General features: G+C 38.0%; 2 protein-coding genes across 3 annotated transcripts in view; both read right to left on the bottom strand.

The window, feature by feature from the left end:
• LOC140945207 (uncharacterized) overlaps positions 1–6,471 on the bottom strand; it is an 11,774-nt gene extending 5,303 nt beyond the window's left edge. Inside the window, exons 1-5 of the mRNA XM_073394258.1 lie at positions 6,338–6,471; positions 4,816–4,919; positions 1,687–1,788; positions 682–806; positions 438–453 (exon numbers count right to left, since the gene is read on the bottom strand). Coding sequence (XP_073250359.1) covers positions 438–453; positions 682–806; positions 1,687–1,788; positions 4,816–4,919; positions 6,338–6,386 — 396 coding nt within the window. The 5' untranslated portion in view covers positions 6,387–6,471. The remainder of the gene's footprint in view (positions 1–437; positions 454–681; positions 807–1,686; positions 1,789–4,815; positions 4,920–6,337) is intronic.
• Positions 6,472–11,486: 5,015 nt separating this feature from the next.
• Positions 11,487–23,219, bottom strand: LOC140946313 (potassium voltage-gated channel subfamily A member 2-like). 2 transcript variants are annotated; one of them, XM_073395410.1, is made up of 3 exons: positions 23,140–23,219; positions 15,088–15,266; positions 11,487–13,015 (listed from the first exon to the last, which is right to left on the bottom strand). In XM_073395410.1, exon 3 carries the CDS (start codon positions 12,988–12,990, stop codon positions 11,548–11,550), a length of 1,443 nt encoding a protein of 480 aa, XP_073251511.1. In that variant the 5' UTR covers positions 12,991–13,015; positions 15,088–15,266; positions 23,140–23,219; the 3' UTR covers positions 11,487–11,547. The 2 variants fall into 2 exon arrangements, with proteins under 2 accessions (XP_073251511.1, XP_073251512.1); XM_073395411.1 differs by lacking the exon at positions 23,140–23,219 and adding an exon at positions 18,754–18,911.
• Between the last annotated feature and the right edge of the window lie 108 nt (positions 23,220–23,327).

The following is a 23,327-nucleotide window of genomic DNA, read 5'->3' as shown; positions in this document are numbered from 1 at the left end:
TCCCTGCCAAATGACATCTGCGAAACCAGCACAAAAATTTTCATACTGATGATGCATCACTACCCAAATCTGGGAATTGCTTCTGATTGGTGGAAGACATTGATGACACGATGACTGGCCACATTCATTTTAGCTTGGTCATGTATTGTTTCTGGCCGGTCAAATTTATAAGATAAAAATAACAGACAGACAATGCCTGAATTGTATACAACAGTTCTCGTTGCATTTCACCCAGGATTTCATATCAAAGTTCTGCAATACACAGTGACTTGCTACATTAACTGATGACAACAGAAACAAGCATGGCCAAATGTTATTACATTTCATTTTCAATACGATCGAATGTGACCGGTCAACATGACCGGCAAGACGAAAACTCCCCAATCAGTCTGGACATCGTCCATTGACCGGCTGTTATTTTGAGCCCTGCAATGTACTGCACTTGTGTGAATTCTACATGTAATGTCACAGAGATAAGTTTGTGATGATATTTTTATATTGTCTTTGGTGGTTAATTATTAACAAACCCAAGCCCAACCTCCATTCAGGGGAAACTTCTATTCAAGGGCCACTTGCCTCGGTCCCAAGGTAGTCCCCTGAAAAGAGGTTCCCCTGTAATATCATGTTTTGGTCATCTCCCCAAGTGAACTGTCTTGTGCTATATTAAACAAGATGGCTTACTTGAAGCTGTCAAAGAACTGAAACAACGAGCCTCTCTCTCGTCCACATTTGTAATGAAATGCTTGGGAACATCTTGACTTACAGCAACCAATAGTTGCACCAAGTTTCTTGCAAAAATTACATTTCTGTAGAAATATTGACTGGTTAATATAAAAAGGCATTTGCTCAATAAGATAATATAATTATAATATGAAGACTCAGCATGCAGAGAAAGTCGTGTCCGATAGCCTGGCAGGCTAATGGATTTTGCTATCAGGCTAGTGAATTCTGTTTTTAAATTGCCTGATGGGCTAGCAGGGTGCAAAGAAAATCATTTTACAGCTTGTCATTCGGGCAAGCTGAATCTAGCATTTACTAGCCCACAAGTCATTTCAACTGGCCCCAAGGCAAAAGCTTTTTGATGAGTAGAACTGATTTCACAGTTCTTCTGTTATTCAGATTCCTCAAAAAACATCACTTGCCCATTGGGCAAGTTAAAAACAGAATTCACTAGCCAGATAGCAAAATCCACTAGCCCCGGGCTATCGGACACTACTTTCTTTGCACGCTGGGCTAGTGATTTATTTTTTGGGGTATTCAAATTAAAGAAGAACTGTAGCCAATTCTGCTCATCAAAACTTTTTTGGGGGCTAGTTAAGATGACTCTTGTGCTAGTACATGTTAGCTACAGCTTGCCTGGAGTGCAAGCTTAAAAATGATTTTGTTTGCACCCTGAACACAAGAATTTCTTAGATGAAATCAATAATTCAAGTCAACGAAGGTTTTGTTTCGTTTCATCTAAATCTGGATTTTGCAATTGAGGATCACTGTGAATGATCCACCTCTGCACTTGGATTGGTCAGATTGGTATCTCAATCTGGTTTTGAATTTTGCTTACATTTAGCGCAACTGCTTTTTGATCACAAGAATGCGCTCATTCATCAGGTTATCCATAAACATGGCAGGTCAAGGTCAGATCAGGCACCACATCTTTGTTTTCACAATTTTTTTTATAAATGTACTAACCAATCTTCTTGATCTTGAAATTTCTTTTTTTATGTCTGTCATTAAAAACCCATCAAATCCTTCATCATCCTCTCCTCTTTGAGCCAAACCTGAGGCAAAGAGCTAGAAACACACAAAGTAAGTTCAATAAGTTAAAACTTTTTCATGAAAATGTTCTTATCTGCTCAGCTGAGATTCTGCTATTTTCCTTCTTACTTTGGCCATTTTTGAAAGTGCTCTAAAGTTACTGAATTTTGAATTGCACATGACTTGTTCTTACTGAACAAATAATAATTATTGTTACAAGCACATTTACAAATGTACTGAAGCAATATCTTATCACTTAGACCAATTTTCTTATTTTTGGCACACTTTGCAGATGATCATCATTTCCAGTATTCTCTCATTTATACTTTGATCAAGCACTATTGTTTTGCTATTATCACGCTAAATTTACAGGGTTCTCCTTATCAGGCGGTAACCGGTAAAATTTACCATCTGAGACAACACTTCTTACCGCCTGCAGCCGCTTCAAGGTTTACTAAAATGTAAAAAGTAGATGTTAAAAAAGGAAGTTGTGATCCGATCCGATTCTCGAAAGGAAAATGAATAAATACATAGGGAAAAGTACTAAAGTATACACAGAATTTTTTTTTATGGGCCACACATTTTGGAAAGAGAACATTGATGACAGAGTAAATTATAGGAATGAAAAGTGGAATTAATTGAAATGTAGGTGACGGTTCCATCTTACAAAGGCCAAGCAATGTTTTCCACCATTTCACTGGCCATGGCAATGGAGACATGCTAAGTGATGCAATACCACTAACAAGGCAATGATGCAGTCATCTTCCTGATTGGAGGTGTTCAGGGTTGTCATTAAGGGACAGGGGGAAGAAATTATAAGAAAATTATAAGCTTTCGAAACCCGGCTTCATCTCATAGTGGTTTGATTCCATTGAAAACTGCGTACAAAAAAAAGAGGAGAATTGCTTGGGGCGATCTCGAGTAAGAAGAATTTCAGTAACTTGCATTCAGCTGCCTTTGTTACAGTTTTTGCACATAATTTGGTCTATGCCTACAAATTCCGCATTTTTTAAAAAACCGCTCGATAAATTTTTTTGTAAATTTTGCAATCCCGAGATCAATTGTCTATAAATATACCCTGCAAGTTTTAAGATCATTGAAAACAGAGAAGGCTTTTAAATAGGGCCATAAATATAACCAATTTCCCACCCCCCCCCATATTTTGTGTTTACAAGTGAACGTCCTCATTATTCACTGGCATTGTTTCCAAGTTTTATATGCACGTGCCCATTTAGCAAAAAGATAGAATTTGCATCAAAAAAGAACCCTCGGTTAAATCTCCCGAATATGCTAATAACCGGGTAAAGAAATTAGTGATATATTATAACATCACAGCAACTCTTTGTAAGAGTTTCTGTGACGTTATAACCCGAGTAAGATAATTATTAAAGTATTGCATCCTGCACAATGAGCCGTGACGTTCACCGTCACTGCTATCTGTAACACAAGCCAGTTATTAGCATATTCCGGATATTTCTTCCGAAAGTAATTGAGAGTTCTTTTTGATGCAAATTTATAAATTTCTTTTTGCTAAATGTGCACGTGCATATGAAACTTGGAAACAATGCCAGTGAATAATGAGGACGCTCACTTGTAAACACAAAACCTGGGGGGAAAATTAAAGCCTTCTCTGTTTTCAATGTTCTTGGAACTTGCAGGGTATATTTATTGGCAATTGATCTCGGGATTGTGAAATTTATAAAAAAATTTATCGAGCGGTTTTTTGAAAAATGCGAAAATTGTAGGCATGGACCAAATTACGTGCAAAAACTGTAACAAAAGCAGCTGAATGCAAGTTAATAAAATTCTTCTTACTCACGATTGCCCAGAGCAATTCTCCTCTTTTCTTGTACGCAGTTTTCAATGGAATCAAACCACTATGAGATGAAGCCACATTTCCAAAGCTTATCATTTTCTTAAAAAGTTAGCTAATTGTGTGGATAGCATGCTATTTCACTGTTTTTATGATGCTTAAAACTTCGTTTCAAGATAATCTCGAAAACGCTCTCATAGAATTTGTTCAAACTTTGCCATAATTGAGGCAATTATGGCAGGTACAAACTCCCTTAAGCGATTTCTTAAAAAAACTCCCGGTACAGAAAAACACAAAGATAAATAAAAAACGTAATGGCGTAGTTACGTTGCCATGGCGACTCCAATTGCAATAAAACCCAGATGATAAGAAATTTTCATCTTTATATAATACAGTTGTGGTAATCTTTTTTCCCATATCTTTACTCATGGCGACGTAGTTAATGCTCAAACTTGGGAGGTATCCCCTCAAAAAAATCCAGTCGAGCCACCTTAAACACCCTTGTTTGGTGGTCAAGTAACTGACTGGGCTTCTGATAAGTCGTGTAAAAAAAAAGTCAAATTATGCGGAATTTTCAGAAACAGATTCGCAGAAAAATCAGCTGATTTCATGGGAATTTCCAGGGCTAACTTTGCCAAAAAACAGTTGGTAAAAAACGGACAATTTTGTGGGAATTTTCAGGGCAAATTTTGCTAGAAATAAATCCATTTTGCGTTAATTTGACGAGCGTGTTTAATGTTTTTTAACAGAGTAAATCATTTGCTATTTTAACAACAAAGCGCTCGAGAGATGAGCCAATAGCAAAGCTTTTAATATAATGACTAGTGCCCAGTTTTTCACAACATAATTTACAACAGGTAGTTTTGGAACGTTGTTCGCTCATTGTGGTGATGAAGTTTACTGGAATTAAACAGCTCCAATAGCCGAGATAAGTTTCAAATATGTTGTATCGACATGTATTTGGAACATATGATGAGATTTCCAGTGAAGTCTGTGGCTCCATGACCACGCAAAATATCAGAAGCCCTGAACTAAGCACTTAAGCCTAAGAAAAACAAAGCTCTAAGGAAAATTGAAGGGAGCCCAGCATATGATTTGTATGAAAAAATCAAGATTTTCTAGTCACCTAAGAGCAAAACTTAGGCGCCAAGGGCCACCGGGCTTTGTTAGAGCACAGCCCTGATAAGTAATCAGCATGATGGCCCTCTTTCTTTAAATAAAGTGGTTGTTAAAAAGTTCCTTTTTCTTACCAAACAATATTGATGAACTGAAAATCCATCTTCTTTAGCGGTAAAAAATTTGCCAAACACTTCTTCATTTGGTCCCTCTTTACACAGTCTGCAAACGCTACTTCCTGTTTAAACAAGATAAATAATACAGTCAATTCTGTCTAAGATGGACCCTGTTGAGCCAGCACTTATGGCACTTACCAAAAGCATGAAAAGGCCAACCAGAACAACTGTCTCAAAAATAGAATAGGCTTTTTTCAAGAACTTCAACAAATGGCCTATTATTGGTACAGTGTACAGTCGACTCTCTCTTAACAGACACCTCTGTAAAACGGACACCTAGAGTTATTCCCTGCCTTTGCTTATTCCCTTTATTTGACTCTTTATAAGACAGACATCTCTCTAAGACAGACACTTAATGCCGGTCCCAAAGGTGTTCGTCTTGGAAAGAGTTGACTGTATAATAATATGACAGTAATTTGTTACAATACCATCCTATAAGCTACAGTGGAATGCGGTTAATACGGACCCAGGGAACACATACCTTAACCACTAGTGTTGCTTTTATCACCAGAAAAAAATCTCACAAAAAATGTCAGGACACATGATCTATCGGTATAAATACTAAAACAGACAAAGAGGAAAAAGGGCGGGCTACATAGGCGGGGTTCCCACAACCTCATTCCCAGCATCCTCTCCCCTCTCTCTCAGTCGGGGAAATGAGTGAAATACAACAGGACCTTGGGAACATAGAGGTTGCTTCTCCTACATGTGAGTGCCTTTTGAACTATAGTGGGATGTCATGGTAGCAAACAGGTATTTGCTATTACCTCCCAAAGATTAAGAGAAAACTGAGTTTTATGATCAAAAAACTGAATTTCTATCTGTTCAGGGTTCATGCATAGTCCAATGGTGAATTGCGTCTACATTAATTCACTTCAGTATGGTTATATGTAACTAATCCAGTTAAGGAGGTAAGCATATCGTCCTACAATACAGTAATGCATCGCAAGGGCCAATTATGACGTTAATTTTTACAGTTCGTTGGAACCGATGTGATCCCATTCGCTAGCGAGTCAGGCTGAACAAGTTCTCCCTCGAACAGTATTTGTTTATGGTGGAAATTAACTAACACTTTTGTGATTACATCGAATCATAAATATTTCTTGTCAAGTGAGAACCAAACATTTTGTAAATTGCATAGAGTGAACTCAGACTTATCAGACAGGTTTGAAATGCGAGGGGCGCCAATTTGATCACAGCTCGTTCGAAAATCACAGGAACGTCAATTAGTCCAGCAATCGACGCGAGTATGTCACACGCGATGTGCGCCCATGTTGATCGCATTTCAACATTTCATTAAAAAATTCAACCTGATTTACGAGAATTCCTTAGATAAAACCAAACAATCAAAACGTTTAGCTTATGTCAATTATTGATCACAAAGCTCCGTACGCGGCATGGGATCTGTACCATGAAATGCAAGATGAAGCTCTTTGCAGCTCTTCATCGACAAAGAACTAGACTTAAACAAATACTTTACCTAACAAAAATTCTTCCTCTTTCAATCGCTTGCGTTCACGTTGCCGCATTCTCAGTTATAAAACATTCCAACTCGTGAAGAAGAAGAAGCTCATACTATAAATTCATGTCTTCTTCATTCTTCTTCATTCAAAATGCAACGGATATCTCTCCAGTCTTCCTCTGGCAAAGCGATGGAGAAGGCACTGGGTCGGTACATACACTATAGGCAATAGGCACGTTTAGTGTGCAAAACGTCGTAATCAGGGCGCCCTGGTCGGTGTGAGGGTGAGTGAAGAAATGATGGAAAAAAAATATTAGAAATCGATTTTATGAAGTAAACGCAGCCAATTAGAACTGAAAAGGTTGAAGAGGAGTTTTTTAGTGATTTAGGGCAGTTTAATTATAGTCTACAAACCACTGAACTGTTTACGAAAGGAAACTCTGACATATTGGATTGGGAGCGCCAATTCTAGCTAATTGTCGGTCGTAATACTAGAAATACGTTTTCAGAAAGAACCTCACGAGGTTGTAAAAGGCCAGTAGTAAGGATAAAGAGAAACAAGACGCTACGGAGCGTACACTTCGGCGTCGTGGTTGTGGAACTGATTAATTGTAAATGCGGAGGAATAGTAAGAAATGAAATATGGTAAGACTAAGGTGTTAATTTGTGAAGTTATGGGATTTGTTAGGATATTCTGGAAAGAGCAACATCCAAGAGGCCTACTTGCCAAAAACTAACATTTCGGGACAAATTGTCTTTGAGATATTAGCCCAGCTCCATACAAATCCTTCTAAATTTGACTTGAGTCTAAACGTTTAGACCTAGGTCAAATATGAGGTTACCGGCGTGAATGACAAGTCTAACAAAACAAACAGTGAAAAAACAATTCTCTATTTTTCTTAGTCACAACAGGCTTCAAAAACAGCATAGCAGTCTCATGTACCGATTAAAGATATGTAAGGCATGGGTAAGGAGTCAATTACGTTGAGCATGGAATTGGCTAAAACTCAATGTTACGAGTTCGAATGTTTTGAGGATAACTATTCACTGGGTAACCGGTCAAGTCGCCCGAAAGTCATCTCGCCCGAAGTCATATCGCCCGAAACCAGAGTTATGTCGCCCGAAATAAATAGTCATGTCGCCCGAAATACATAGTCATGTCGCCCGCAATTTTTATTTTTCTAACCTATATATAGATATAGGATCTAGCTAATTTTTACGCTAGGGATATTGCTTACTACAAATATTACTTAAGTAATACTAGGCATGTGATTGTTTTTTAAGGGGCGGGCGTCATTTGGACGACCCACACGTCCCCGCGTGTAATAAGTATTTCTTTTTATCACGAACATACCTTAAGTTGGCATTTGAATTTGTTTTCAAGGGGCGGGTGTCACTTGGACAACCCACACGTCCTCGCGTGCTGTAGTCAAGATGGCGGCCTTTTCCAACGTTCTAATCGTAGTGATGTGGACCTTCTTTCAAAACAGAATACTTCAACATATAAAAACAACAGTAAGAATCATACTGTAACTGATATTACTAGTTTTTTTAATTTCGTGTTTTATTTTAGGTTTACTATCTCCATGAAAACGACAGCGAAACGAACAACCTGAGTTTCATAGTTTCACGTTTCACTCTGACTAGCAATTTTAGAATCTTTTTGAGCATTATGAAATTTCGGGCGACATGACTATAAATTTCGGGCGACATGACTCTGGTTTCGGGCGACATGACTTCGGGCGAGATGACTTTCGGGCGACTTGACCGTAAAGCATTCACTAACTATCAGTGCGCAGGGATGTCGGATTTACACAAGGAAGTTTAATACCAGAGGAACATAGCCTTTACAGAGCTTTAAAACACAGCATACACCAACACGAACTTGACTTGAACTTAGGTAAAACTAAACAGCCTTTGCCAATAATAACAAACTCTCACTTGAACTTCAGATATCTTACGGCTTCGGACCTTCGTCACACTTGACTAAACACAGCAGTCCAGCTCGTGGGAAAAAACTTAGTTCGTCAAAAGAACTCGCTTGGAACTCGTATACCGTTTGACATAAGGTTCTTGAAAATACTAAACAGGCGAATAGTAATAGCTTTTCGACATATTTTATGATTTCAGTAACTGATGCAAATCTGCTGACTTATGCTGAAATGTAAACATGCCCTAATTAATTATTCATTAATAATCCAAAAACGTAGAGAACGTTCGAGAAAGTCATACAACGCCTAAAAGCAATTTTACTATGTAACACTCAACAAAGACAAAATGTCTTTGTCCAGCATCTTGTAACTTTAAATTCATCATAAAACAGTTCGAAAGGAGGGCTCACTTGTGAAATGTTTTTCAACACTCGAAGAGAAATTTCGTGTCTCTGGGGGGCGGGGGGGGAGGGCACGTAATATCCTCTATTTATTCTTCGAGTAAATTAAAGAATAAACTCGAAGTGATCTCAAGATATCACGAAGTAGTCCGGTCTTATTTCGTGAAATAGCCGAAACAAGCCGAAAAGTCACGAACTTGCACGCCCAATCTTGTCCCGAAACTAGTGCATCATTTCATAACTATTTTTCACATCCCGAGCTACCTTGGGTCGCAGTAGCGCAATCGGCTAATCCCTCAACTCAGAGTCTCTTCTGATCTGACGGGTCACACAGGTTAGTCGGTTCAAACCCCGGGAAAGCCAAAATATAATTCTTTCTTCCTCGCAAAAGTTAAAGAATAAATCAAAGAAATCGAAGTGATCTCGAGATATCTCGAACTAATTAGGCTCTCACTTCGTCAAACAGCCGAATAAAACCGAAAACCTACAGACTTTGCGTGCCCAATCTTGTCAAAAAAGGCAACTTTGATACATTTCTGAGTGTCGCGAATCCTTTACTTCGCGCTCCGCCGAAGTAACAAGCCAAAGGGAAAAAGTATGATTAAAAAAGCGAAAATAAATAGCTCAGCCCGTAGAGTGATTGTGACTGCAGAACGGGAGATCGTGGGTTCTATTCCAGACTCCGGATCCTCAGAGTAACTGAGAAATAAGGGTACTGCCTTTGCTCTGGGCTGCAAATGGCTAGACCTTTGCGCGACTCGGATGACCACGCAAAATGGCGGTCCCGTCTCCAATAGAAGGTAAAAACAAATAGTGATCTCAGGCTATTAAAATAGCCTGCGAGCAAGTTCTCCTGGGCGGTATGGTGGCGGGAAGGGAAAAGGAAGGAGAGCTTGCAACAACGTCTCTGGAATTTGAATTCCACCCCCAATTCTCCTGTGGCTCCCCGTCGACTGAGCTGTCATATTTCCGCCAAGGCGCGAAGCGAAAATGAGCCCGAACGTAAACAAACATTGAAAATCGCGTGCCAAGTGTAATGGCGTCATTACTAATGTTATCTCCACCAATCAGAATTTCGCATCGAGTTTTTCGATGCAGATATTCAAATTCCTGAGACATAGTTGCAAGCTTTCCTTCCTTTTCCCGTCCCGCCGCCAAAGCGCCCCGGAGTGCTTACTCGCAGGCAACTAAATTCATTGACACTCAAAGAAAGTGCATTTCTATGGTAGCTTGGGGCCAAAGGGGAAAGATGCAGTCCTTAATCTGACTAGTGCGTGACGAAGAAAACCAATGCCTCTGAGTCCCTGGCAAGATTATGAACCCATTGTTACTAAAAGGGTAATCTCCTAGATTGTTTACAATCCTCAGTTTCTCCGTAAGATCGTCGAGATCGAGCGCCTACATTACTGGCCGCCATCTTGGACGAGTGTCAAAACTACTTATGGCGCGGGAGCGGTTGTACATATGAGACCAAGAAGGCGGCCCGTAACGGTAAGCGCTCGATCCTGACGATCTTACGAAAAGTAAGGGACTGTCAACAGTCAATCCTCCCAGAAACTCAGTTTTATTTTTTTACATGTAGAATGACCCCGTCTATAGGCATGAATAGATTGTGCTCGTAAATCCAGCAAAAGTTGCTTGACAATACACCCAAAAATTGCTGTAAAGTTGCTAAAAAATTTAAAGTTGCCACCCAAATCTAGAAAAGTTGCTTACTTGTGAGAGTCATTTTGTTCTAGCATGACGTTGTATGGGTAATTTTACATAATTTGTTGTGATCAATATAATCTTTAAGCTCAGCGTAACTAATACTAGAAAGTATTTTCTAATGACGTTTCTAATGAGTAAACATCACAATGTTTGCTATAGACATCATAGCGCTGACTATACACTTAAGACAGTGATCAATTGCAAGTTTACAGCCTTTATCTTATCTTAGCATGATAAGATACAACAATCAAAGAGGTTGTAAACTTTAAAGTTTACAACCTCTTTGATTGTTGTATCTTATCATAAAAGAAGCCTCAAGGTAGTCCTCTAGGGCATTACCTAGTTGATAGTTAAACGCATTGTTCAGAAGGATGAAGACTCTCTCAGCAGATGCTGAACTTGGCTGGATGACCGACAACTCCTTCACTACACCTGCCCAATGTGGAAATGTGTCAACGTGCGACATCCTTAGTTTTGACCAGTTTCAATAAAAACCTTTTAATAAAGACGTTTTTGATGGTTTGGTCAGTTTTTAACTATTTGTTGACTCAAAAGTTGCCAAGGAAGGCAAAAGTTGCTCTAGGTTGCTCGCGGTACAAAAAGTTGCTGAAAATTAAACGCTAAAAGTTGCTCAAAAGTTGCCGCGCACAATCTTTATGCCTACCCGTCTACCAATGCATGCTTTTATTTTCGCGTTAAATCAATTTCGTCTGTCTTGTAGCCTTGATCATGATAATATTATAATTAAATGTAATATCATAATTTACCACAAAAAATTAAATTAATGAATATTTTTTTATCTACAGCTCACCGTATGAATCGAATACAAACAGTAATGAAATAGGTAGAATAACTTTAAAAAATTTAGAAAGAAAAAATAAGCAAGTGATACGATGACAAATATCTTCGTAAGACAATTATTGACACATTCACTGGAAGTATGTTCCACTACTGTTTAATGCCACTTTTAATCTTTTTAAAACTTTTCAAGGAATATAAAATACGCAAAATTAATTATTTAAAAATAAATTACTTATAGAAGCCAAGAGAGTATAAAGGGCTTCAATTCGAACAGAACAGATCTGAAAATATCTTGAGACGAATTACCTGTGGAAAAGCGGTGTGGTGCGGTATGCCCTCTCTTGCCTCTTCATACTCTCTTGTTACGTAGAAACCTATTTTTAAGCTAAATATATATCTCAACACGCTCTCTTTTTCCGACCATCTGAACCTCTGTTTGCTTCTTTTCGACGCCTTCTGTCTGTTCCCTGACTTCTTTTTGTTTTTGTTTTCCTTCCTTTTTATTCCCTGTATCACCTTTGGTTTTGTACATGTCCTCGAAATGGGAGAGCAAAACAGGCGTTGGAAAGCAAAAAAGGACCACGATTCCTGAAATGGCGCACACAGCGCCGATAAGTTTACCCAACGCGCCTTTCGGCACTTTGTCTCCATAACCCACCGCGGTCATGGTCACGATCGCCCACCAAAAGGCGTCTGGGATACTTTCAAAATCATTATCCTTGACGTCATTTTCTACGTAAAATATCACACTGGAAAAAAGCACTATGTTGATTATTAGAACAGCAAATAGAGAAGGAAGGTCTTTTCCACTTATAAGTAGCGTTTGAGCCAGCACCTTTAAGCCCTTGCTGTAACGAGAAAGTTTCAAAACCCGTAAAACTCGCACCAACCGGACTATTCTCAGAACCGGAAATGACGTCAATAAGGTTCCATCGTCCCTAAAAATAAGCGTGATGTAGTAAGGTAAAATAGCTAAAAAATCAACAAGACCTAAGGGCGACCTGATAAATTTCATTTTGTTCGGAGCTGATATCACTCGCATGAGATACTCAAACGTGAACCACGCCACGTAAGCTGCTTCTATTGTCTGCCAGTATTCGCCGTGCAGCGTGCAATGCGTTTCCACAGAAACGACTTGCGAATCGTGTGAAGAAACAAGGGTCGTGTTATTTAAGACACCACCATTTACAGCTCTTGTAGTGACGTTCCGACAAACTTCCCGTGGGCGTAGCGACGGAAATGTCTCAATGCAAAATGTTACAGTCGACATGATTATAACAAGAAGGGAAAATTTCGCCAGCAAATCGGCAAAGATCGACGAATCAGGATACTCGAAGAGCTTCCAAATTTTGCGTTGAAGTGGATGAGTAGGCAACTCTTTCGGTACCTCAAGCTCCTCTTCAGGCTCAATTTCCTGTTTGTAACGTTTGTCAACCTCGTGTAACTGGAAAAATTTGACTTCTTCCAAGAAGCTCTCCCGAGGGACGTGTTCGGGACACGATAAGATCCCGCAAGATTGATAAAAGAACAATATTGAGTCAAATACCGATTTATCTCGATCGAAGCAGTATTCTTTACTCAAAGGGTTGTAATATTCCACGCGCTTGCTTGGTGAGCCGAGCAGTGTTTCGGGGTACTGGGCCAGAGTTTGTTCGTAAGTCTCGAACACCATTCCCCTGACATTGATACGTATTCTAATGCCCGAATCTGCTGTCGCGAATGTCTGCGTGCGATATTCTAAGTTGTCTCCTCTGGTTAGGTAGCGATCGCCTATATCATATCCATCACCTGCACGGGATGAAACAGCTGCAGCAGATATGGCGTGCATAACTGCTGATTATCCCACGATCAGTCTGAAAAGCAACAACAATATTAAATAAGTAACATTTTGTATCTTTTTTGCTCTCCACAGAACACTTACGAGATCTGAAGAACTTGCCTGGACGTGTTCGTGTGAGTTGGTTTTTGGGGGCAGGGGCAACCAAAAGAAAAACCTTAACAAGGCGATAAACAACAACAGACTCAACCCAAAATAAACAACTCGGAAAACCCTTCATGTATTTCTTTCGAGGTTTTATTTTTATTCGATGCATGTGTCTACTGTGGTTAGCCACAGCATTTCTTGTAAAATTCAGTTGAAAACCCTTTTTAATAATCAAATTTGTTAGAGTGCATGACTTGAATGACAAGAAAACAAATTAATTTAATCTTTTAGGCCGGCCAACTGACAGTGGACACGGCGAGTGCAATAAGGTTACGAAAAACGAAAGAAATCGAAAACAGAAGGGGAAGCCGCGCTAATTAAGGACTCGGCGAAAAAGAAACTATCAGCAAGAGAATATTGGTTTTAGTCCTGCTCTAAGATTACTTAATAAATGGAGTGGATTTTTTCACCAAAACGTGGTGGAAGAGATAAACAAGGCAAATTGCCATCAATTTAATAAAATGTCTTAGAAATTCACTAATCATTTAATTTTATCCCTTGTGCGCGCGGCATGCGAGCAAGTTGGAAAGTTTTATGGTTAAATACAATTTTTATACATGAGGGACTTACTTCTAGTGAAACTAACGACTTTGAATGCAATATACTTTTGACTCTTTTCAGTTTTAAATACATCATAGCAAGAAATGAGAGTCAAAGATCAGGAAAAGATAACCGACCCTAAGGATGAAGGGGTGCTACAAATTCAATATGAGGCAATCTTGTTCTTTTAGACCATAAAAAAGAAAAACGCTACTTCCAGTGGGGTTAAAAGTGTGATAATGACTGATTGAGAGAATAATGGGCCAGAAAGGGGATCTTAGGGCGTTGGCCTGGAACGTAAATGTCACTAAATTTATTTTCAGAGGTTGTAATTGAACGGAAGTATAATTCCTGAGACGTCCGCACACTTAAAATCTAAATATGCCATAATCGAAAAGTTTCATTTTTTCGGTTTTCTTTGATGAGTTCAAGAATTATTTTTGACTAGAACGCATGCGCATTAGCCAGTATACCCTACTACATTTACCGCAGTAACTGCATTTTACACCATAATTATTGAGAATTGCTTCACACAAGTCGACAATAGCCCTTGCTCGATATATTGAGCGCTTACCATTTGTATGGAAATTTCGGTGAAAAATTTCCAGCAAATAATACTGGTATTTTTTGGTACCGAAAACAGGAACGGGATTGAGTTGTACCATTTACAAAATACCGGTAAATTTTTCGCTTTCTTTCGACATGAAGCCTGGCAATAGTAATCCAAACAAAAGGTACAGAAAATTTCGCTCGTTTCGGTAAAAATGGGAAAAAGGTAATACCTTCGAAAGTATTATTATTTTTACCGGAAAACGGATGAACCGTTCCATTTGAATTCTCCCCGGAATTTCCGGGTTTTCCATACAAATGGTAAGCGCTCATTAACTTCTAACATGACTCCCTGGCCTTAATTAGGGTCAAAATTGCAAATTTTTCACAACTCCATTATTGTCTCGCAATTCCCAGAAAAGACTTGAGCACAAAGAAAACCAAACAAAACAGAAAAATGACAAGAAAGCCTCGGAGTCATGTTGGAAAATTAATAAATCGAACGTGGGCTACTTACTGAACTTTGTTAATGCAAACGTAACCGTATACTAAACAAAAAAGTTGCACGTCTCAGTTTCTTTCATACGGTCATTTATGTATTAACCGTCAGAAATGGTTGAAGCTTTTAATTATAAAAGAAAAAAATACCGATGCTTTGTTTATCAGTGCAAAAAATACCTGTTTTGAAATCTCTTTGCAATTGTCTTTAGTAAGTAGTCACAAATTATTAAACAGTTTTCAATAACGTGGAATAAAACTTCATTCATTGCACACCAAACAGCTGAAAAAAGTAGAATAGAAAAAGATGCATGAATAAATCAAGACTACAGGGTTTGTTTTAATTTGAATTACCTCTAAAAAGTGAAATCCTGAACGAGCTTCTTGATCTTTTAGTTAGCTTGTAAAGTGTTGATAGCAACAGCTTTCATCCTGCATGTCGTCTTCGGCTGACTCTCTTCACAGCTCGTTGGTGCAATGGTGTTTCCTTGTGAAACCACCCAACCTTCTATAGACGAAGCGCTGGTCAAGCCCTGAAGCAAGAAAATGGTGGTCTTTAACTTCTTCAGGACTATGCATGGATCTGTTACAGTCCCCTAAACTAAGAAGCTCTAACCTCATGTCGGCATTAAGATTGCGATTCATACGGATAAAGTTGAAGAAACAAAGTTAATGACTTTTTCCATAACCAATCTCGCGAACTACTGGTTTTTCGTTTGCAATTTTAACCCTTTTCAGTAATTATTAAAATTCAAACCCTTAGAGCACGGTTGAAATTACAACCTCTTCGTTTTTTTTTTTTTTCAGTTTTGTTAGATGTGTGTATTGTTACCCTGCTGTTGCAGATATTAAGTACTTCAGAATCGAATAAAAAAACGAAATCGCTTATATTTTTTTCGCACGCAGGAAAATAAAAGCCTTTGTAAAACATTTCATGATATTTGACCGATCAAGAATAGACAACTCATACCTGAGCAGGGCAAGCAAAAGAGCTCGATTTGAACTCCAAATTTAAACGAAGGCTATGACTAACAAATCTAAGACAAGCCGTCGTTTTCGATGGAGAGTAAAATGATCAATAATTAATTTCTCAATTTATAACACAAAGGTTAAACGTAGCAAATAACAAGCGAAATTGAGAGGAGAAGCGAGTTAATTACCACAAATTTTTAGCCAGAATTGTTAAGAGCTTACCACCAAAACATAGGGGACATAAACTTTGAAAAAAGGGGGCGTTTTTCAAAAATCTGGCTTTAAAATCAATCCAAACATTTCCCCATTTGGAAATCCCTAAATTAGGATCATTGTTAAGTTTTGGCCAGATAAATTATTGATAACAGGAATACTACAAAAAAACAAAACCTCAGTCGATTGTTATTGAGTTGGTACAGCAAGAATTAACGTTTTAACATCACCAACAACTATTGCAGAATGAGTTTGTTACAATCTAAGTTTTTTTCAGAAAATTGAAAAATAAATGTGATCCTAAAATGATGAAAATTACATATTGCATATCAATGTATCTCTCGGAAACGCAAGGCTTGTGAGGCAAAGATATAAGATTATAACTAACTATTGTTTTGACTACCGGAGAAAGCTTTTTCAGCTCCTTTCAGTTTAAAAGTAAGCATGAAATGTGTTGATTGCAAGAAAGACTAAATATTATATGTGAGTTTACTAGACAAACAGCCAACCATAAAACCTCTCGCACACTAATGATTTTTGACAACAAACTTTGTATTACTATCTTGAATAGTTTCTATTGATATTGCTCTAACTACTTCGTCAATCTGAATCACTCAAATTCTTAAGAATCCGAAAGGATAATGATTTTATCTGTGGCAAATCTTGTATCTTTACGAATGTACAATTTTGTTTTGAGCCAGTATCTGACAATTATTGAATGAGGCTCTGAGTATGAGATTAAGCGTTTTCAACCGAGATGTAGATCAGTGAACGGTGTTAGTCCGAGGCAGAACTTGCTGGAATAATTCGCAGATTAACCCTAAAAACCCTAAGATCAAAATTTGAATTCTCACTTTTTGCTCTTATTCATTTCCTACAGAAGTAGTGGAGAGAAGTTGATACAATATCAAGCAAATTCATCTTGTGTGATCATGTCCGCAATTCTCATGACCACTCTATTTTACAAAGCATTGATATTACAAGGAGAAATTTGATGCTGATCACTCTTAAGGCTTAAAGGATTAAAGTCAATTGACCAGAGATGGACAAATATTTTTAATGAGCAGTAAAACCGCATTGACTCACGTGAATTAAAGCAAGTAGTAATGTTTACTGAGTTGACCAATCAAAACTGCAGCAGATCGACCTTATCCAAGGGCTCACTCCGACCGCTTAGTATCATGGGCTAGCCATCCCACTCTCTGTTTTCGCGCGATAGTAGCGCCTGGCTTTACTAGGCAGGTAAAAGATGGATTACCGGGACTGGTCTATCATGGTGAAATTTGAAAAAACTCGCAGGGTCTATACACATTAGGGCCATTTATACGAGGAAAAATAAGACGCGTCTTACATAGGACGCGCCTTAAATAAGACGTGAACTTTCCGTATAAAGGCACATTTCATCTAAAATAAGACGCGTCTTAGCTAAGACGCGTCTTATTTTAGAACAGCCCTTAACACCTGTTCTTAGATAAGACGCGTCTTAACTAAGACGAGAAAAACTTCGTATAAATGACCTTCGCGTCTTAATTAAGACGCGAACGCATAGTACGCATGCGTTAATTTTTGGCGCGCTACGTTGGATTGGAGTTGCTACGGGCAACATTCACATGAAAACGAGTCAAGAACAGAAATAAGACGCGAACCATTTATACGAGCTGCTCTCGTCTTAGACAAGACATGCTCGTTTAAATGGTACAGTTCGCGTCTTATTTTTCGTCGAGTAAATGGCCCTATTAAGTAACTTTTTTTAAAATGTCTTGACCATCAAAAAGTTTTTTGTATAGAAATCTCGCGGCAAAACGTATCGGTTTTTGTCTCATTACGAGTGGTTTGTTTGTTTGTTTTATATATAAACCGCCAGTTTGAATTTTACTAAAACATTCTTTTCTTTCTTGAGACTCATTAATTCGGATATCAGTTTAAAAAAAGGCTTTTCCTACTTCACAAGAATCAAGCCGCTGTCATTATGCGAAACCTGTATCCCGCCGTCAAGTTTATTATCACGTTACACAGTACTTTGAACTGAAATCAATTTCTTATTGTATCCATGGATCGATAAACAACCTCAGGGCAAATGAAAAATGCGACGAGAGGCTATCTTTCCAGACCCACCGAAAAATTAATCAAAGAAAAAATAGTGGACGAAAATAAAATTTTGCCTCATGAAATTAAATTTACTTACAAAAAAAATCAATAATATCATTTATTGAAAGAAGTAAGCGGCGAGAAGCCTTCATAAACCGGCGACTTGCTATATCCACTTCCTCTATTGATTCAAATTAGATCTTGAACGATTTGAGTATGGCTACTTTGTTTATCTCTTTATAGTGTGCGCACTACTAACGATTTTTAACACAGAATGCATCCCCTCAAGTTGGTCTGAACGGTATAAGAAAATCGTTAAATATCTTAATATAAGCTCTCTTATACATGATTTAATAAAATCTAGTATCGCCAACATTTAGGGATGAATATTTCGGCAAAGCCGAACATTTAAGCATCCATCAGATCCATTCATTTTGTAGTCAGATGCTGGGTGCATTCAGTAACTTTCAGTTGCTGAATGTCGAGTGAAAAACGAGACATTTATGCATTACATAATCCGACAAGTTTCTTTTGGTAGTAAGCGACATCATTTATTCACCAGTTTTATACATATATTTCGATTTGTTTTCATGGTTTTAGATTTAAAAGTTGATAGTTCAAATACAGGAAATTTAAGGATGAAAATTCGCCAAACTCTGCAAATGTAGCGGAAAAACTGATAAACGAGCTACCGAGCTGAAGTGTCTATAGCTAACAACTGACAGAACATGAAATTAAGATACTTACTGATTTTTAAAAGTTGTATACAAGAGTTTACTGGCATTGTCTAGATCTGTAGCCCGGCTTCCCTGTTTAATGCCGAAATGACGCACGAACTGAAGATTTTGAAAACCATTTGAGGATTTGCTCAAATTATTCATCCAGTATCAATAGCCTTGCCGCAATAATAGCTTTGCCGGTTTGTTGCTATCAAACTACCGCCTGAGGTGAGCAAAAGACTATAAAAGCTTTTATTACAAAAAAAATTTTCTACAGCCTTTCAATTTTACTTAGAAACGGCAGACAATTACGCCAGTGTGACTGCCTATCGGCCGGTTTATTCAATTAACTTTATTTTATTGCAGTTTATCGAACATTTTTTGAACCTTCGAAATAAATCAATCAATGTCAAGCTCCAATCAGCGGTCTTTTGCTTATTTCATTTGTGATAGCTACTGTTAGAGCGGCTTTTATTCAAACCGTCATGTCAAAACCAAACTACCAGCTGAAAAATTGTTCAAATTAATGTGCTGAATTGCATCTGAGACCGACATTCAAAAAGTGGCTGAGTATTTTTTTAGCCGATAAGAGGGCGTCAAATGGCGTACGAACATTGTTCAATAAAATTCCATTTTGGTTTCGCCAGAGATTCCAGGGGAATCGTCTTTTTTAGTTGAACGACTGAAAAACCACCGTACCATTTGCTTCAGAAACAGCACCTATAATTGTTAGTTCCGCATCACTTGAGATAAAACCAATCCTCACCATAATATTTCTTGTGGCGGCCAAGATGGTCGCCGTACTGGTCATTATCCGGAAGCCCTGGAAGCCGAATGATCAGTGGACATTGAAACTGAAAATGGAATCGCAGAGATTGATTTTGTAACTGAGATATATTGAAACTAACTCTTTGTACGGATTCTGGTAGCTTTAATTCGAAAACCACGAAAATATATATCTATTTTTGTTCAAATATATATCTTTGTCACGCCCGTTCTTATCGATAATAGAGACCTTTACATTACAGGACGAGAACGACTACGACTACGAGATTTAAAGTTTTTTCGCGTATTCTCGAAAAACAAAATAGACACCCCGGAAAGCTTCTTTTTACTTTTTCTTTACCAGAAAAGATAGCACTGTTATCCTTTTTGAAGGAGGTTAAGCCCTCTCTCGATCGCAAAATGATAAAACTTCTAATATTTAATAACTTGCTTCCGCCGCTACTACATTCTCGATAAAACTCGTAGTAGAATGCCGACGACTATCTCGTTGGTAGATATAGGCATATCTTTATCCCCTAAAAATTTTTCATCTGTTCGGATTTCCTAGCTGAAAGTCTAGTGCTCAGAAAATTATAGGGATCAAAACTTACCTTTTCGAAAATTTCAGCCAGAAAAAAGGCTCCCGAAAATTCTAGGTGACCTTTTCAGGCTAAAAATCCGTTAAAAATGGGCGATTATACCATTTTTTAGATGTTCGAAAATCCTAGGAGAGGCAGGCAAGCAAGAAATTTTACAACAAATGTTTCGAAAATTCTAGATCTCAAATCGTCTTCCGAACAGATATTCTTCCGAAAATTGTCGTTGGGTGCGGCCTAATCTAAAGATCTCTAACATTGCTTTGAGGAATCCTAATGTTATGCAGTTTCCAATTGCATGAATAACTTCAGTACTTCAAACTGTCTGTTAATATTAAAGCATTGAAGCTTTCGACTGTTTGTCCGTCTTCCGAGATCTGTAAACACCCTCTTAGGCGTCAGTGTTGTCACGTGACTAATATGTTTATTTAGTCACTTGACAACATGAACTACCTGCGATTTTTAATCAGTTGTTATCACGTGACTGGATACACATACTTCACGTGACAACACTGAAGACAGTACGTGCTTATGAGGACTGTTTTTGAGAAACATCAGAGCTTCAATACTTTAAATCATAAGAGACCATGAGAAGAGTTATTCATATGATTGTTAAGACTCCAAAGACTAGAATGAGCATTTACGGTTTCCTTGCTTCCTCGCCACTTTCTCTTCCTTTTTTTTTTATTCTTGTATTTTCCATTTTTGTTTTGTTTCTCGGTAACAAAAATAATGATCGTAGAGACTTATTCGTACCATTTTCTTACCGCGAAACGTACACCATGGGAGAGAGAAAATGATAAGAGATTGGTAACATGATATCTACCTCTTTGCATAAATTGGTTATAAGGATTACAGATTTTTTTTGCAGTTCAAAGTATTGATAAAGAGCTTCGTTTTAGGCTTTGCTACACTAGGCGAAGATGACATTTGATGGGAAAGAGATGGGAAAACAATTATCAACGCCGAGGACGAAGCCAAAAATTCCTTCTTATATGTAGATTGTAGAGAAGGTTCCAGATATGTAATGCTTGAAAAGAGCACAATATCGCAAAATTCCGAAAATAAGCCCCTCCAAATATAAGCCCCCCAAACCGGTAACGCAAAAAACCCTCCGTTAAATGGCCCCACCAAACATAAGCCCCCCGGGGACTTGAACTCGGAAATTGTCCTCAAATACAAAGCAAAACAAAGCAAAAACGGTAAATTTACTTTCAACTACAAGGCTAGCCCAACTGATTTTGAAACGCAAATTTCTCTCCCTAGATATAAGCCCCTCCAAAAATAAGCCCCTCTCAAAAAGGGCCTTTGAAAAATAAAAGCCCCGGAGCTTATTTTCGGAATTTTAACTGGTAACTGAATCAGCTTAAACTATCACTTATTTTTTTCTTTTTTATGTCTGCTTTTTTTTCTCGCAATTGCAAATTGTTTTCGATTCAAACTCCGATTTACCAGCTGCTTGCACGAGTGTGTAATTTGACACAGCACAGCTTGTTGAAACGACGTAAAAATGGTCCAAGTAATTGACCATCTGACTGCAAGTTGACAGCAGTGAGTAAGTCCTTAAGTTACATAAAGTCTTGAGTGCCTTGAGGGTTTCCGCTCAATACAGGTTCAGGTTTCGTTGTAGATTCAGTTTATGAAGTCAGCGCACTGAGAATCAAATATGAAATGCAACAAATTCAAATTCTCTTCAATGCTCGATTTGGAAATCTAAGTATGACATTAAACTTTTTTTAGTTTTTATGGTTTCAAAGCCAAGACATTAAAAAAATGAGAGAAAATGATCAGGCCGGGAGACCTCAGTTAGGTGTTTGTGTTTTGTTTGCAAGAGCTAAGATCATTGATGAAGTTGACAGAAGATTTGTTGACGTTATTAATTTAATGCTTCCTTCCGATGAAAAACTGATCACGAAACTGATCACGAAATCCACATTGAAATGGAAATTGCTCATGTGGGGTTTCTCACAGCACTTTTTCAGATCTTAATACAGGAAATTACCATGTCATTATATTAAAGATCTTATAGAAATCGTATTTTTTCCAGCGTTAATTTACTGAATATTAGAAAACGTGTTTCATACCACTGTATCTTTCTTGTTTGACCAAATGTATGATAAAAAAGAATTCTCAAGAAATGGTTAATAAACTGAAACATGGTTTAACGTAGGATACATTTGAACAGTCGGAATAGAGAGCGTGCGAAAATTCGAACACTCATTTAGATGGCATATCCCTAATTTTTCCTGATTATCAATACAAAGAAGTGCAAGGATTACAACAAAGGAGGCTGAGTTGATTATATTTTACGTGGTGTAGTAGTCGATGCTACACAAACATGTTATGTCTACCCAATAACATTTAAATATCATTTGCAGGTTCGTACCTGGTGCTAACAAGAATATCGTCCACTTCTTTTAGCTTTCGTGAAGTGGCGTCAGTCGAGTCATAAACACAGTAAATACTGAGGATATTCAGTCACCATAATTGTGAGGATATTCCCCGGAACGCTAGGTGACTATTATAGTGACGAGTCTGTAATTTCATTTTTAGATAATGCTATTTAAACAAACAACTACTTACGGGCTAAGCAATTTTTTTGAATTCGCCTCTAACCGAATAATCTCTAATTGGTTCTTCAAATGACAAATCTAGCATTAAATTGCGCGAACAATTCGCGATTTTGAAAGTTGAAAACAAGGTGTCCTCAGTGAGTTTTGTAATTATTAATGTCCCATTCAACACGACCTCTGCAACACAATTGAATTGACACAAAAACTGTACATGCCCGATGCTCAAGTTGTCAGGTAATGTGCAAGTTTTCCACCTGCAAATTGAGTCGTATCTACATTCACTAGCCTGCGCGGAGATTTCTCAAGAAATTTCATGTTTCTTTTAGTTTTCGCCGTACTCAAATTGCGGATAGCTCGTCCGAGGATTGCGAAATGCAAGCGTGATGTGTTCAATATATTTGCGCATTCCAAGCAAATGTCTAATGCTACCAACAATTTCAAATCTGAAACAGATTATTTACCGCTAGAGTACCTCGTTACCTGAAGCGAGAGTCAAAGGCACTATTATTCCATGAAAAACTTCTCGAGCTCACAGGTTTAGCAGGGTCTCCAGTTTGTCCTTGAAAGAAGACGAATGTATTATTAATATCCCACCAGCTATTTGGAACAAAAGGAAGAATCCAGAAGACTCGCCATTGGCTAGTATAAAACAGCCCTCCTTGAAACGA

The sequence above is a fragment of the Porites lutea genome, chromosome 8 (assembly GCF_958299795.1).
Source record: "Porites lutea chromosome 8, jaPorLute2.1, whole genome shotgun sequence".
NCBI lineage: Eukaryota > Metazoa > Cnidaria > Anthozoa > Scleractinia > Poritidae > Porites > Porites lutea.
The sequence above is the reverse complement of the archived record's forward strand: the minus strand, read 5'-3'. Positions and strand labels throughout refer to the sequence as shown.